General features: G+C 38.1%; 2 protein-coding genes across 3 annotated transcripts in view; one reads left to right on the top strand and one right to left on the bottom strand.

The window, feature by feature from the left end:
- The window catches only part of LOC136997153 (putative uncharacterized protein DDB_G0282133), a 164008-nt gene that overhangs the window by 52523 nt on the left and 92930 nt on the right, over positions 1-18555 (bottom strand). The window lies entirely within an intron of this gene.
- On the top strand, positions 968-14478 carry LOC136997155 (uncharacterized). Its single transcript, XM_067347583.1, has 2 exons — positions 968-4153; positions 4223-14478. Exon 2 carries the CDS (start codon positions 8065-8067, stop codon positions 9649-9651), a length of 1587 nt encoding a protein of 528 aa, XP_067203684.1. The 5' UTR covers positions 968-4153; positions 4223-8064; the 3' UTR covers positions 9652-14478.

The raw sequence follows: 18555 nt of genomic DNA on the forward strand, positions 1-18555 counted from the left end.
GGAAAGGATAGGAAGGAAAGAAGGGGAATAGGCGGGATGGAGAGGAACATAAATATATATATATAAATTGAAAAATTGTGGCCGTTATATAAATTTAAACGGCACTAAAATATATATGAGGATTATTCTTTTATGATGCAGTTAAACAAACTGTACGTATCGTGCTTGAGCAAAATAAGTATATTTGAATGAAACTTATAAAATACTTTTACATACTTGCACGCGAATTTTTTTCTTTATATCTAGCAGCATAACTAGGGAGAAAAACAAAAACGGATCTAGAGTCATAGAAAAATAAAACATAGCAATGGAATGACAATATTTTTAACACCCTCTTTTAATGACATTCTCTAAAATCATTTTAAATTTAAAGTAACATTTCACAAAATAACACAACTTATTAAAAATAGCATTGTTCAACTTAAAATAATGATTTCTAATCTACTGATAATTTATAATGCTTCATAATATGCCCTCTCTAACTATCTAAACTTAAACATTTACGATTCTTACAATATAAAACACTTGTTAAGCTTTTAGTTAATATATCTGCTTATAGATCTTTACCGTTAATATACTCCAATTGTATAGTTCCATTTTTAAAGTTCTTATATACAAACTTATATTTCAGATCTATATGTTTAACTCTTCGATTATTTTCCGGATTCTTAAATAAGAAGATACATGCTTAATTGTTCTCAAATATTGTAATATTATCAGTCCTTATACTAAAATCTAATAACAACCTCTTAAACTAAAATCTATTCACAACTGAATTACATAACGCTATTCAGCTTCAGTCGTTGATAATGCAATACAAGTTTGTTGCTTACTGGTCCAAGATACTATACTACCAAACACTTTAATTAAGTATCCAGGCACTGATTTTCGAGCATGTACATCTCCTCCCTAATCTGCATCTACATAACACACTAGTGGATGTTTCTCTTCTTCTATAATATAAACTAAACTTAGATTCTTTGTTTCTGTGAGATATCTTAATATTCTTTTGAGATGTTGCTACACGGAATTCGGATATTTATCTTGATATTTACTAAAGCAGTTTATGGCAAAACTTAAATCTGGACGTGAACTTAACATTAAATACATTAAGCAGCCTATTAATTCTTTTACTGGTTTATTTGTAGTTTTATCATTTTCAATTCCAGTTAAATCTAATCTAGATTCAATAGGTGTTACACGCTGTTTGCAGTTTTCAAAATCAAATCTTTTTAAAACTTATAGCAAATATCGTTTTTGGTTAATTTTCAATATACCATTTACTTTATCATACTCTATTTGTAATTCAACAAAATTTTTTTATAATATTACTTACAAAACATACCATCTTTGCGAGTCTTATCCGTTTCGACATAGTTTCCTTTTCTCATTTGTTGATTGTAATTGTTTCGTCTAACATGTGATTGATTATTCCAACCTCGATGACCTCTTTTGTTAGTAGCATTCCCACGGTTCGTACTTTGATTCACACCTTTCCTACGTCTAGTTCCCCGGAATGTATTTTCTTAAGTATTATTATAACTTGGTTGAATTTGGGATGTCTTTTTACAGTATTTCTTAATACGACCACTCTCACCACAAATGTGACATTTTTTTATATTAGATATAAATGCAGCTTCTTTTATTAATTTATTTTGATCTCCATCATTTTCCTTTCTCTTCTCAGACTCTATTCTTAATTTTGCCTTTACATATTTTAAGTCCAACGTCTCGACTGATATGTTCTCAAGGACGGTTACCACTGTCTCATATGATTTTTGTAATGCGAGAAGCATTACCAAAAGTGTACAAATTGCATTCTCTTCTTTTATATCAGCTTCTGACGATTTCAGCTGACATAAAACACGGTCGAATTTTAATAAGAAGAATTCTAACTTCTCCTTCACTCATTTTCATCGACATTAATTTCCTCCTAAGAAATATTTTTTCAGACAAACTTTTTTTTTCATATACCTCTTGTAAACTTATCCACATATCATATACTGTTTCTTTATCTCTAATAATATCTATTTGCGTATCATCAATACATTGTACAAGTATAGATTTGCATTTATTTTCCTTTTTTTTTGGTTTCTTCTTTCTGCTTCGATGTATCATAAATTTCATCACTGTGTTTAACGAGTATCATATCTTATACATTGAATTCTGTCAATATTGTTTTAATTCGAAATTTCCTGGCTTCATAATTATTACCACTTAATGTATCAATTTTATAACTGTTATTCTTATTTTGGGCCATTTTTAAAAGCGAGCCAAAGGTAATACAAAGGAAAAATATAATCTTGCTTTAAAGTTAATTGTCTCACTTAATTGTTGCAATTCTGGGCCCTTAACTTCTTAAATATATATGAGGATTATTCTTTTATGATGCAGTTAAACAAACTGTACGTGTTGTGCTTGAGCAAAATAAGTTTATTTGAATCAAACTTATAAAATACTTTTACATACTTGCACGCGGTTTTCTTTCTCTATATCCAGCAGCATAACTAGGGAGAAAAACAAAAACGGATCTAGAGTCATAGAAAAATAAAACATAGCAATGGAATGACAATATTTTTAACACCCTCTTTTAATGACATTCTCTAAAATCATTTTAAATTTAAAGTAACATTTCACAAAATAACACAACTTATTAAAAATAGCATTGTTCAACTTAAAATAATGATTTCTAATCTACTGATAATTTATAATGCTTCATAATATGCCCAGGTAGCAAGGTGTCGTCTATTTGACATCAATAATTCGTCATTTGAAATCGCGGACGTCATGTTACCAAATTAAGACGTAATAATGATGTCATTTTTTTTACCTATTAATGACATTAGTTTTTTTTACCATTTTATAACGTATTTATAACGTCACATTTTTCACTAATTAAGAATGTCAGTTATTTGACTGTGTCTACACTCGTGCAATATAACGTGTTAAAGTATTATATTCTTCTTGTAATTGTGTGTACATTATTTGTATGTCAAAATGTTAAAGTTGATCAAAAAGATTATAATTAACGTCAGTAATTGGTCACTGAGAACTTTTAAACAGTCAAATAACTGACGCTACTAATTAGTGAAAAATGTGACGTTATAAATACGTTATAAAATGGTAAAAAAACTAACGTCATTAATAGGTCAAAAAAATGACATCATTATTACGTCTTAATTTGGTAACATGACACGTCCGCAACTTCAAATGACGAACTATTGACGTCAAATAGACGACACTTTGCTACCTGGCCAATTTCTTTATGCATATATTTATGTAACTATGCAAGTTTGTCTGGATAGGCCCTTACTATCTGGTACATATTCAAATAATTTTTATGCGAAAACATGCGCAAACGTATAATGATAAAAGGACCAATTAGATTGATTCCCTCCATTATGCGCAGAAGCGTAAAGGAGACAAGCAGAAGCAGGTTAACTGATAAAGTTGGTTATTGACACCGATGTGAAGACGTGGTGTATCAAATAAAATATATATTAATGACGTAAAAGTGATTTTATTTCTAAGAGGTAAGTTTGTACATTATAATTATTTAATTAATTTATGCAATACAAATCTGTTCGTATCTTTTGTTAGTATAAAGCATGCGTCACACATGTATATTATTGAATATAGCATATTTATTTTATTTGTTTATTATAATTATTAATAAATAATGAATAATTAATTATTTAAAAAGACATAAGAATGTAAAATTAATTATAAATTTGTATTAAAAGTAGAATAATTGATGTACTCGTATAATGGTTAACATAACCTTTTGCATTGATATAACATATATTTTGTTCTTCTCTTTCTATATATTTATCTTTTGTTTGTAATTATTATTTATCATATTATTTTATTAGTTAATTTTAATTTAATAATAAATTTAAGAAATATTTGTAAAGATATAATGTGTGTGTGTGTGTGACAACCAATTTATTGGGAATTCAATTTGTCGAAGAAGACAGAAAAACCAATAATATTGCTATAATAAGCAGCAAGTGGTTAACACCTAAAAAACAACAAACTTTTTGGCCTCCGTACAAAAAACAATATCAATATGAACAATCATTAAAAATAGGTGAAACACCAACTAATAAATGGACTCTTTATGACATTCAAAAAGTTTTATTTGTTGAAAAAGGTAAAAAGTAAAATTATTAACATCATAAATTATTGGCTCAAAATATTAACACATTTATAATTTTTGCAGATAATAATTATCAAAAAGCGAAAAAACAATTACAATTTTGTGAAGAAAATTCTGATATACCATCTGATTTTGATGCAACATTAGAAAGATTAAATAGAATTAATACATCGCGAATTAAAAAACCACCTAATCGTTATTGTGACAGTAAAAGCAGCAGTGACAACAAAAATAATAAGGAATTCACTCGGCTGAAAAAGAAATCACATAAAAATAATCGTTTGTCAAGGCCTCTCACGATTTCAGGTAATTAAGATGTTACGTCCTGATCAGACTTCACGATTCTTTTCTTTTCATTAAATACCAGACCTAGTAAACGCGGGACCAAGAAAAACTCTTAAGAAATATTATAACGCCAGAGCTGTTTTTCTCATGAGACACCAGGAGCTCGGATCTTCTCTCACAGAGAAAAATAGCAAGGGCCATGGATATTTCAAAATACCTTGGCCGCTCAGCGTGCCTATCGTCGCCAGAAAAACCGTAAAAGTCAAAACTTCGCGGTAGCTGGAGTCCTTAACCGACTCCAGACGGTTAGAGTAAGAGATAAAAAGAAAAACTGGCACCAACTAGTCATATTCTTGGATTCCACTTACGGGAACTCTAGCTAGTAGATAGGGTTTTACCGAGTAACGATCGGGGAATGACCGCAGTCGCATGCCGAGAAGGCGCGACACCTAATACGGCGCACGTGTTTAGTAGGTCTGGGAAACCGAGATGCATTAGTCGCACTCTCCACGCGACACCAAGGGCACGCGACAGTCGTAAACTGTCAAATTTATTAGATCAGTGGCCCAAGGCTTTGCGAACTTATATACCGATTTTTAACCATCCAATCCGAAAGCCGAGAATCGGGGCAAGCACCTCTATAGACCACCCATCATTCCATCGTATGGTCTAAAGACTACGCCCACCCAGATCTTAAGACGCTGAGATGCACCCCACCTATACTAATTAACACCAACCGGGTTACGCCACCTCAAAAACCTACCTCCATCATATATGGACCCGAAACGACGCTATTCCTTATTCGTTAGGGCCCCTTTCTGCCTATCTCATTTTAAGTAACCTAATCATCTAAACCCAATCCTATTAGCTAAAAATGACGCCATCCTCCCCCACATTAAAAATCTTCTCGCAAGACTAATTCCTATTCGATCCCCGCTCCAAAAACCTAAGATTTTCCAAAGGGATCTACCCCAAAGAAAGGGTATAAAAACCCGTGTTCTGGTGGCTCCGGACACAATCACACACAGTTTTTCAAGCAGTTTTGCGCAGTTATTCCGTTTAGCTCAAACAGTTTTTCGAGTAGTTCGGGGGCGCGAATCAAAGAGTAAAACCAGTTGATACTTTGTTGCGACCAAGTGGTGCATCTCAAGTAGAGGGCCCATCACTCTGACGACATCATCCCGCAGCAGGGTGCCCACACGTTTACAAAAAAGGGGTCCGACGCTCATATAACCTTCCCTCAACGGGGCGCCTGCTCAGAACCACCGAACATAGTCAACCCGATCCGAAACTATCCTGCAACGAGTAAGTCAGTTCATTCCTTTTTATTTTATTATTTCTTCTGTCCTTCCTCCGGAAAAATGAAACACTCACACACACACACACACACATACACTTGTAAAGAATACACTAATAGAAATATAAAACACGTGTGAATAAGAGTTAAGTTTTGTATCGTAATTATAAATTCAATCAAATTAAAATGTTGTCTTTAGTAAATTAAACTTTTGTTCTTTTTCATTTAACCACACCGTCCTCGTTCGTCACCCCCTCACACCTTCCCTCTCAAATTGCGCACAAAGATTCCGCCCCGGGTAATAGGGATTCAATTCCTTGACCCATGTGACGTGACATTTTTAAGGTCCGTCACAAGGGCGAGAAAGCCCGATCGAGGAGGGAAATTTGAGGTCGGAAACCCCACCGCGGGGGGCGACGACCTCTCCCTCTTAATTCTCTTTTTGAGATTGTAGATTTTGCGTTGTAACGAATTATGCGAGTCGGGGTGAATGGCCAAACTCCCATATTGTGATTAAAGTGGAGCAGCCTTCGTGGGACCTGCGAGGGACTCGGCAGACAGGACGACGGAGGCTCGGACGGCGTGTAGACAGATCCGGAACAAGGTCAAGTAAAATATCCTTGAGTAAACAATTAGATTCCAGACAAAGTCGCTACCGTAGATACAATTGCAGATTTGGAGCATATCGAGGCCGGTGGACGCACCGAGAGAGATGACGCCCGAGAGGGAAGCGCGCTCTCACACGCCGAAGACCCGGAGTGGAGTACCCGAAAAAGGAGCTGTCGTAACGAGCCAAAGCAGAATCAGGTCGGAACCTGATCAGTTCCCGGCCGATTCAGAGAAGGTTCGGATCCGTAAACGGAAAAGGCCGCGAGGGGCGTTAACGGCAGCTGCCCTAAGAGAGAGACTGGGGTCACCTCGGAGAAGCGTCGCCGAGGGCCGAAGTATCGAGGAGCGACGCGAGCATCGAGATTTAGTAAACATCGAAGGATCAAGAATCGCTAATCGATAGCGAGGATCTACATGCGCAGGACGATGCACGGAATGTCACCGCTGTCCAGCGAGCCTCGCTGTCGTCACTGTTCGGCGAGTCGGCAACCTGAGAGGAACCTCAAGGACCACAACGGGCGTACCGACGTTTTGTAAGGCCACCACTTCGACTTCGCGGTAAGAGCGGTATCAGTAGGCGGCCCGAGCCTCGCGGAAATAAGAACCCGCCTGGTTTTCGTGAAAGAGTATGGAGAGTATCGAAATGTCTCGCGATATTGTGCGAGGTTAGATTTAGGCCGGGCCCCGCTGACTACCGCTTCTATAGAATAAGATTCTACCATGCTATCCCCCTCGGGGCTGCCGAGCCGACAGTCGTTTTGCGTTAATTAATGTTTCTCGTTCATGAATGATAATTTCGCGTCTATTTGTGTATTGCTGTACCGAGTGTTAGAATTTTTGGAGTTAGCCTATCGCGTATCTCTCGCCTCGGCCTTCGGTCGAGCGTTTACATTCAGAGCCGTAAGAATAATACTGAGATAGAGTTTGTATTGTAGGCTAACCGTTATGGAGAAAGATTGAAGTAGAGCTAATTGTAACAACCGCACCGAATGAAAGTTACTGAATTTGTACGCCGAATATTATACCGCGTGAGACGGAAGTACGCGGATTTCCGCGAGTTGAACAGTGAAATCATGACGCCTCTCACTGAGATAAAATATGTCTTCACTTCGCGGGATTGTTAAGACGCCCATCACCCGGCGTCAATCTCACTTAATCTAATTTATAATTAAATGTTATTTGTTACTGATTAGTGTGTTCTTAATAACCGTTTATTTCAGACTCCTCTCTCCAAACCGGGTTAGCATCTCTAAAGAACCTCGCCCCTCTGCCATTTGTAGAGTGGGCTAGTCGCGCTTATTGCCGTTGCTCTTTAAAGAAAAAATTGACTCTAACGTAATTTGTTCGTGTGGCGCGTTAATCCGCGCCTGGCGCCAACTATAAGTTTTGCAATAATTACTAAGATCTATAAAATAGAGCAACGAGGTTTGACACGCTTACCGGCGGGTGTACTTCTGCCCGACGGAAAAGGCGTCGCACCCAAAAAGGGAACCACGAGCGGTTGACTTGTTGACGGAGTAAAAACGACTCTTCCAGTCGCTGACCTGTCGCAAGTCCTAAACGTGCCGCTCGGCTCGTGCGGTCAGGCCCGTTTACGTCGATCGCCGAGCCCAACGAAAAAATTCTACATCTATCAGGACGTAACAGACTTGATAGAAAGAATAAAAATTGGGGGCTCGTCCGGGATAAAAAGTGCAATTTTTGAGAGGTAGGAATGACAACGAAGTCTAACTCCGATAAAGATAAAATAGAAGAACAATTTAATGCCGCAATAAAAAACAAAAAGAAAACTAAATCAGATACATTAGATACACTTCACACATCCACTCCAGCAGCCTCCTCTGCTCGCGTCCCTAAACGAATTAAATTCAACGCTAACGAACCTGAAATTGAAGCGTTTTTAGTGGAACCTAGTGCTCCCGAGTACGGTTCCGACGATTCTGGTGACGAGACTATTAGACCGTGTGGTGAGAACGAACACTTAAGTTTTAAACTAAGTCCAAGTGACAGTAAAAGAGTGAAAAATATGGCGCAAGGTAATCCGTTTGCTACCCTAAAATACGCGGTCGAAGCCGTTCCATTTTTCGACGGAAAAAATATCCCATTAAATTATTTTATCGAAGGATGCGAAGAGGCAAAGTCTATGTTGCCCCATGAAGCAGAGCCTCAATTTACTAAAATTTTACGAACGCGAATAGTAGGCGAGGCGCGACGAACAATTAGAGATCAAGATTTCGAAACAGTAGCTCAGTTAACTAAATATCTAAAACAAATTTACGACGGATCTAAAAATGTGTATCAGTTACAGGGAGAATTAGGAAACGTATATCAAAAGAATGACGAGGATGTCGTCACTTATGCTAATCGTGTAAAACTCTTAGGAAAACAGATACGAGAAGCCTATCGTAGTTCAGAACACGCGTTAACAGATCACGACGTGCGAGCATCTTTAGAAAAAGACATGTGTAAATGTTTCATCCGAGGCCTAAAACCCGAAATCGAGCAGAGGATTGCTCGAAACTTAGACGTACAGGCGACTGTAACAGATGCCCTACGCATAGAAAGAGAGCTTCGTGCTATTACAGATTTACGACATGGACCTGCTAACTCCGACCGAAATAATGTACAGGAAAATCGTTCCAGAATTTGTCAAATTTGCTTTAAAATTGGCCACTCAGCAGCTAATTGTAGGAAACTTATGCAAATGGCAGACTCTTTTAAACAAAATAATTTAGGCACTGAAATCCTAATTTGCCAGATTTGTAAAAAACGCGGACATAGTGCAGAAAAGTGTCGATTACGTGAAGCTCAACGATCAATAAATATGGTGCAGGAAAATACCATAAAATGTCAATTATGTTTTAAACCGGGTCATAATGCAAAAAATTGCCGCTTAAATAATTCTAATAACCAAACAAGTAATTTTAACAATAAGATCTCCATAATTTGCCAGTGGTGCGACCGACCGGGCCATTCTGCCAATAATTGTTGGAAAAAACAAAACGAGCAAACAAATCTTAATAATCAAACCAGAATTATCTGTCAAATTTGTAATAACTTGGGCCATACAGCTAAAAATTGCCGTTCAAATCCTAATCAACCAGCAAATTCTACTGACGGAACGTTTTGCCGTTATTGTAAAGAAAACGGGCACTTAATTGAAAATTGTCAATTGCGCATTGCAAGTAATAATCGTAAAAGAGAAGAAAACACGGGAAATGGAAACGGCCCCTCGAAATCGGGCGTACCGCAGGGGTCCGACCAGACCTTACGCCCGTCGACCTCACAGAAAAATGCGTAAAAAGTGACCCTTCGGAATTTCGGCCCGTAACTGTAAATCTTAACAAACAGAGTCGCGTACCTACTGTCCAAATAAAAATTAACGAAATGATTTTGCCCATAACTTTTATGCTAGACACAGGTTCCGGTCCTAACATAATTAAGGAAAATTTTGTGCCTCAAAATTTAAATATTAATTATAATAACGTTTTACAGTTAAATGGTATAAATAATTACCCCGTTCATACACTCGGAGAAATCGCTCTTACTCTTTTCGACGAGTCAGTAAAATTCCACATAGTAGCCGATGACTTTCCGATTACGCAATCAGGAATATTAGGAAACGATTTCTTTAAACAAACAGCTTCAACTATCGATTACGCACACGAACGACTAAACGTTTTCGGAAACTGCGTGACATTTTCTTCTCCAGAAACTATCGTAGCATCACCCAGATCAGAATCCTTGTTTTACGTGAGAATAAAAAATCCAGAAATAAAAATAGGTTATTTACCAAAAATCAAATTAGCGCACGGAATATATTTGGGAGATACTATCGTGGAAAACGTGTCGGGAAAAGTTTATTTGAATGTCATAAGCACTTTGGACGAAGAAGTTGAAATTCGAGTGCCTACCCTTCGACTCAGGCTCCTGAGTGAACTGCTCGACAACCATAAAATTGATCTTAACCAGGATAGTTTAAGGAAAACGCAAGAGACGACGATACAACCTGAAAGCGACGAAACTCTTAAGATGCAAAATGAATTTAACAACGATGAACTCGACGATAGAGACATTAATAACGTCAACATTATTAATAATAATGAAAAATTCGAAGATGGTAGTAAAAATAAAACTAAGATCAAAGTAAACAAAAATGATAACGTGTCAAATAATAAAATTAAAAGGGAAATTAAAAATAAAGATAAAATTGAAGATAAAGATAAAATTAAAAATAACGTTAAAAATAAGAATGATCCTGAAGGTAGAGAGGGAAGTTGTCAAGCCCCTCCAAAATTATTGAACAATTCTAAAAACGGGGAAGAAAGCCGTCAAACCTCGTTAAAAGAAATGAGTGATTCTACATCCTTTGAAGGGAGAAGTTTCTGTACTTTTCCGAATCATCAAATCATTCCCGGAGAGAGAAGTTACCAAACCTCTCCAGACCCCGTCGGTTGCGAGGAGGGAAGTTACCAAACCTCGCTACGCAATTCGACACAATCTTCTTTTAAAAATATAAAAGGAAGAAGTTTTCTATCCTCCCTAAAAAATATAAAATTTCCAAAGGTTGGATCACTCTCGAAAATTAATGGAAAAGAAAATCAGGATACATATGTAACAATTGAAGAGCTACTGGATAAAATCCAACATTTTAATAAAAAAATGACGATTAATGACAGTGTTACGTCCTGATAGATGTAGAATTTTTTCGTTGGGCTCGGCGATCGACGTAAACGGACCTGACCGCACGAGCCGAGCGGCACGTTTAGGACTTGCGACGGGTCAGCGACTGGAAGAGTCGTTTTTACTCCGTCAACAAGTCAACCGCTCGTGGTTCCCTTTTTGGGTCAAGGAATTGAATCCCTATTACCCGGGGCGGAACCTTTGTGCGCAATTTGAGAGGGAAGGTGTGAGGGGGGTGACGAACGAGGAGGGTGTGGTTAAATGAAAAAGAACAAAAGTTTAATTTATTAAAGACAACATTTTAATTCGATTAAATTTATAATTACGATACAAAACTCAACTCTTATTCACACGTGTTTTATATTTCTATTAGTGCATTTTTCACAAGTGTGTGTGTGTGTGTGTGTGTTATTCCTCAGGGGAGAGGACTAAGTTTAGGAAATCAAACCCTGTGAATTCAGGGTTTGGAAGATGGGGAGGAGCCGCGACGTATTCGATGGTAGTGGCTTCGGAGTTGACGGATATGTTGTCGAACTCCGGATCGTTTCGTGGGAATTCCTCCAGTTGAGCCTCTACTGGAGGAGGATGGAAGCGAACAGGCGAAGGGGGTCTGTACTCCAGGAACTCTTCAAGAGATGGAGAGATAGACCTAGGAGAAGGAAGTAGAGGAAAGTCGAACACGGGAAAGGGTTGAGGAGGTGGTTGAGGAAATTCCTGAGGAATCGGTGGTAATGGAGGAGGTTGGTCTGTTTGCGTGTGAGTGCTTGTACGGGCGTTATTAAATGGGGTGTGTCGCCTAATTCTAATGGGTCTTACGGTGACCCTCGCAGCGTATCTAACGTATGGCGGAAGGAATATAGCTAAACAGAGAGCAAATGCCGAGAGATCCGAGCGGTTCCGACGATTGTTGGGTCGCGGCGAATGTTTAGTTCTCACTGACAAATAACACAAAAAAAGATTTTTAACCGAAATAGGGACGGATTACATAAAAAGAAATAAGAGAATACTAAAGAGAGGAGAAAAAAAAAACAAATGAACTAACTTACTCGTTGTAGGATAGTTTCAAGTCGGGTTGACTATGTTCGGTGGTTCTGAGCAGGCGCCCCGTTGAGGGAAGGCGTTATATGAGCGTCGGACCCCTTTTTTTTGTAAACGCGTGGGCACCCTGCTGCGGGATGGTGTCGTCAGGGTGATGGGCCTTCTACTTGAGATGCACCACGAGACGATCGCGACAAGGTATCAACTGACTTTACTCTTTGATTTGCGCCCCCGAACTACTCGAAAAACTGTTTGAGCTAAACGGAATAACTGCGCAAAACTGCTTGAAAAACTGTGTGTGATTGTGTCCGGAGCCACCAGAACACGGGTTTTTATACTTTTTCTTTGGGGTAGATCCCTTTGGAAAATCTTAGGTTTTTGGAGCGGGGATCGAATAGGAATTAGTCTTGCGAGAAAATTTTTAATGTGGGGGAGGATGGCGTCATTTTTAGCTAATAGGATTGAGTTTAGATGATTAGGTTACTTGAAATGAGATAGGAAGAAAGAGGCCCTAACGAATAAGGAATAGCGTCGTTTCGGGTCCATATATGATGGGGGTAGGTTTTTGAGGTGGCGTAACCCGGTTGGTGTTAATTAGTATAGGTGGGGTGCATCTCAGTGTCTTAAGATCTGGGTGGGCGTAGTCTTTAGACCATACGATGGAATGATGGGTGGTCTATAGAAGTGCTTGCCCCGATTCTCGGCTTTCGGATTGGGTGGTTAAGAATCGGTATATAAGTTCGCAAAGCCTTGGGTCACTGATCTAATAAATTTGACAGTTTACGACTGTCGCGTGCCCTTGGTGTCGCGTGGAGAGTGCGACTAATGCATCTCGGTTTCCCAGACCTACTAAACACGTGCGCCGTATCAGGTGTCGCGCCTTCTCGGCATGCGACTGCGGTCATTCCCCGATCGTTACTCGGTAAAACCCTATCTACTAGCTAGAGTTCCCGTAGGTGGAATCCAAGAGTATGACTAGTTGGTGCCAGTTTTTTCTTTTTATCTCTTACTCTAACCGTCTGGAGTCGGTTAAGGACTCCAGCTACCGCGAAATTTTGACTTTTACGGTTTTTCTGGCGACGATAGGCACGCTGAGCGGCCAAGGTATTTTGAAATATCCATGCTATTTTTCTCCGTGAGAAGATTCGAGCTCCTGGTGTCTCATGAGAAAAACAGCTCTGGCGTTATAATATTTCTTAAAAGTTTTGTTGGTTCCGCGTTTACTAGGTCTGGTATTTAATGAAAAGAAAAGAATCGTGTAGTCTGATCAGGACGTAACACCCCCCACCTTAGACAAATGTTGGGGGTATGCAACATTTGCAATTAAATTAAAGATAGATTCTTTTCTTTTCTCGGTTAACATTTCCATTTGAGATGCCGAATCGTTCTTACACTGCTTGTTTGTTAAAGAGAAGGAAAGGAAAGGCGACCTCTAAAACCCCTTCCTTATTCCTTTCGTTCTTTTTGCTGTCGCTTACATACTGCATATATTTTTTCTTTTGACTCTATTTCTAATAATAAAAATCTACTATAAAGGATTTGATGAAGTCTTCTTCCGTGGAATCCTTTCAAATGTTCGATAGAACATGGTAAAATGAGTAAAGAAAAGAAAAGAAAAGTCCACCTACACATGACAAAATACTAACAAGAAGTCGGACAGCACGACGTCGAATTACCGATCAAGATAATTTAATAAAAGAGCAAATAGACGATAACATTATATTGTTAGACGATAGAAATGATCCGCCTGATAAAGAAAGCAGTGATGAAAACGAGGAACAAGAAAATATAGACAATAACCAAGAGATCAATATCAAAAATTATAGTAAACCCACTATTAATAATCAGCAAATAATAAAAAATAATATAATTGAATCTCGCGATCTATTATTCTTACGTAAAGACAACATAGCATATTTTGTTGATACAAACGGTAAACCTTTAGATTCCGGTTCGCAAAAGTTATTCGAACGAAACAAACTTCCAAATTTAAATAATCTTATGTTAAACCAACCTAAAACCATTAAAGTAAAAAATTATTATCATATAATATTGCCGATAAGCGAAGAACAACGAGAAGGCCCAACATTAACTTTATCTCGAATCATAACCGCTTTAAATAACTTAAAGGAAACTGTTGAAAATTAAAAAATTGAAACACTTAGTATTGCTAAAACGGATTTTATTAACAATGTACCGTGGAACAATGTCAAAAATCAGCTACAATTAATATTCCTTGACGCACCAATTAAATTAATTATTTGCAATGGATTAGTTAAATATCCACCTAGAGATCTACGACCAATAATAATAGGAGAAACGCACTGTTTACCCACTGGGGGACATCGCGGAGTAACTAAAACGTATAATAGAATCAAACATAATTATTACTGGGAAAATTTAAAAATAGATGTACAGCGTTTTATCCAACAATGTTTACATTGCCAATTAAAGAAACTAGTTCGCGTAAAAACCAAACAACCTATGATAATTACCGATACACCCGGATCATCTTTCGATAAGGTCGCCATGGATATCGTAGGACCTTTGCCTAAAACCGAACGTGGCAATGAATATATCTTAACTCTACAGGACCAACTCACTAAATTTAGCATGGGAATACCGTTATCCGACCAAACTGCCGAAACGGTAGCCGAAGCTTTCGTCGATCGATTTATTTGTGTATTCGGTTCTCCGAAAGCAATTTTAACAGAGCAGGGTAGAAATTTTATCAGTGACTTAATGAAAAAGGTAGCTAAAATATTTAAAATTCGTAAATTCCGTACAACCGCATTCCATCCTCAATCAAACGGCTCATTAGAAAGATCACATCACGCATTAGGAGAATATTTAAAGCAATATGCAAGAGAACAAAAACAGTGGGATAGATGGATAAGTCTCGCGATGTATAATTATAACACTAGTGTACATGAAGCAACTAAACACACGCCTTACGAATTAATCTTCAGTAAAATAGCACGAATTCCGTCAAATGAACCTTTAGCATCTGGCGATAAATTAGCAACTTACAACGAATATCTTGTAAATTTAGTTAGTCAACTCCACGCAATTCAGAAAAATGCCCGAGAAAACGTTGTCGAAGCAAAAATTAAATCGAAAAGACACTATGATAAAAAGATAAACCCACAAACATTCAAACTTGGTGATCAAGTCTTTTTATTAAAAGGCCCTAAACCTGGCAAATTTAAAGATCAATACACAGGACCCCATGAGGTCTTAGAAATATTGAATAGAAATAACGTAAGAATTAGAATAAAAAAGAACAGTCGCGTTGTACACCCTAATCGCCTACGAATCTCACACATCAAACCAACTCCTAATAATTAAGTAACTTTATTATTATTAATTAAAATAAGTAACTATAAAAAAAATATATATATAAATATATTTTACACAAAAAAAAAAAAATTTTTTATAAATAAATAAATGATAAATTGATTAGCAAATAAGGAAATAAGTAATAACAACAAGCTTGACAATTAAAGGTGTGCTATATTAATATACCTTAGACGTGCTAAATTCCAGATGGATCTCCGAGGATTTTTAATAATCGCCGTGCTAAATTTTTGGTTACGCGGCACTAAAGGCATAATAGGATATGACTGCGGATCTGCATCGACGAACATTACGACTCTATCATTACTGGGGATAGAGGAATGTGATATACCACAGCCAGAAGTAGCAGCTCAGAAGATTTATATACAATTGCTACAAATTAACGAATTTACCTCCGCGAGAGTTATACAATGCAAAATAGAAATAGACAGATTAATCAGGAGATGCGGAATGTTCTCTCACTCCATGGACGTGTACAACGGAAAGCACGCGTATATAGAAGAAGTATCAAGAGACGCCTGCCAACGAATGCATATGTATGGTACTTACGAAATCGGGAACACTCGAATAACAGGATTGAAATCCAATCAAACTGCAACACGACCGGTAACACTGGCCGGACACGTGAACAATGATGGCACCTGTTCCGGAACAACATATAGCGATCTATTCGGCACATGGGAAAAAGCCGTGGTACTCGCAACCATAAAAATTACACTACAGGATTATATAGCTGACGTGAAGATAAACACGAACCGAGTCCAACTGAGGTCTGGAGTGGCCTGTGCGTTGAGCGCAACACATTGCACCGACATTGAGGGTGGGGATACCTACTGGGCATCCATGCCCACGGATACCTGCAGGTTCGGCACTTATGGAGTATTATATGAAGGATATGCACACAGAATAATAGACATCGTCAACAAACAACAGCAAATTGTTTATTCCATGACTACAGAAGACACAGTTTTTGCATTGGCAAGCAGAGACTCCTATTCTACTTGTGGATACACTCTTTTCCACACGGAACATCCAAAATTAGTAATTTTCGAAACTTCACCAGGCGTAGCATTTTTTAAAAAAGAATCACGCATAGCTAATTTGGACATTTTCACCTATATGAATTCTAAATTTGTATATGTAGAGAAACATGTGTGGACTCAATTTAGTGAACTATATAAGAATATTTTACTGCAACAATGTCAGCTCGAACAGAAAATATTACACAATTCATTAGCCATAGCCACTCAATCACCGGATGTTTTTGCTTATCACTTTATGAAGGGACCAGGATACATGGCCTTACTGGCTGGCGAAGTAATACACATAGTAAAATGTGTGCCTGTCGAAGTAAGAGTAACACACACCGAAGAATGCTATGATCAATTGCCTGTGACGCGAGAAAACAGAACACAATTTTTAACACCGCAAACCCATATACTATTACGACAAGGAACGCAGATTACGTGCAATTTGTTCGCACCACCTATGTATCTTCTGGGAGATGCATGGTATAGACTCACTCCTAAACCAATACATACAGTACCGCCGATGACCATGAAACCGATGACAACACCTAGCTGGAAATATATTAGCCCCGGATCACTTGCTACCAGCGGCATATATACTGAAGGAGATTTAAGCGATCTCAGGAATCATATTATGTTTCCTGCTGAGAGACCAGCAATGTTAAACACCTTGGCCAGAGGAATGATGGGCCACTCTACGATTATGCACGATGGAGGATCTTTTGCAAACTTCCTAGATGAGGCATCAGTTGAAAAAATAGCTATGTCAGCATGGCAGAAATTTTGGGATCGATTCCTAATTTTCGGCAATATAAGCGCTGGATTTTTAGGAATTTACTTGGCAGTAAGAGCAGTAAAATTAATATTGGATACCATTGTGCATGGCTATGCTCTACACACAGTATACGGATGGTCCATATACCTGCTTGGAGCCATTTGGGACTCGTTAACTCAGCTCCTATTACACTTAAAACTGAAAAAACCACGCGATGGAAATAGAGAAACTATGCAACCGTCCGCAGAACGAAACCCGATAGAAGACTCTTCACAGAGGGGAACCTACCCCCTATTACCTGCAAAGGACGCATCCACTTATACATTTGCACTAAAGGACTGACCGCTTGATTTCTCTTTCCCTTGAAAAAAAAAGGAAAAAAAAAAGGAAAAAAAAGAAGGGAACGGAAAGAAGGAAAAGAAGAAAAAAAAATACATAAACAACAGCTTCCCTACCAACCTTACATAAGCGCCAACTCTGACAATTCTTATTTTTCTTATTTACGCATTTTATTGTTTTATCTCATTTTAATCTGTTTCGCTCCTTCTTATGGGGTCTCGCGGTTGCGATCCAAAATTCGCACCTAACCCCAACACCACCTTTTTGTTTATAGAAACATGGAGATCGAACACCTCGATACTCAAACACTGAGCCGCTCGCCGTTTGCTGTTAAAATAATCAGGGTGTTTTCGCCCACGCTGATTTGGATTCACCTGGAAAATAGTAAAGAATCTTTCCAAAAAATGATGGAGGACTTCAACCAGCGGATGAACAAACGCCGATTTTTCCATTCGAATACAAAACTAGGCGACATTGTTGCCCTCGAAACGAATGGAGGATGGCAACGCGGCATCGTTACAAAAATGAACGGAGATGGGACAGCGCAGGTAGGCCTCCGAGATTGGGGCGTGTATGTCCGCCATGCAATCGCTGAACTCTACCATCTCGAGGAGAGGTTCAGAGAACATTTCTGGCAAGCCGTGCCATGTAGCTTAGCCTACACAGCCCCTGCCACCACAGGACCCACATGGTCCCGCAAAGCCATAAATGTTACCAGAAGCATCGCAGAACAGCAAACCGGAATTATGCAGATAATCAAACCAATTCGTGACGAAGGTGCACTCATCAAATTAGATATTAAGAACGAAACTAACAACGTCTACCACAACCTCAGAGACTTATTAATAGAATTAGGAGTTGCGCAAAAAATAGCGAATATAGCCACACACACCGTACCATCCGCGTTGAGTTAAACGCCACACCCTTATTATTACGCATAAGGATATATACATAATTAGTTCTATAATCACAGATAATAACTGAT

The sequence above is a fragment of the Linepithema humile genome, chromosome 1, assembly GCF_040581485.1.
Source record: "Linepithema humile isolate Giens D197 chromosome 1, Lhum_UNIL_v1.0, whole genome shotgun sequence".
NCBI classification, from domain to species: domain Eukaryota; kingdom Metazoa; phylum Arthropoda; class Insecta; order Hymenoptera; family Formicidae; genus Linepithema; species Linepithema humile.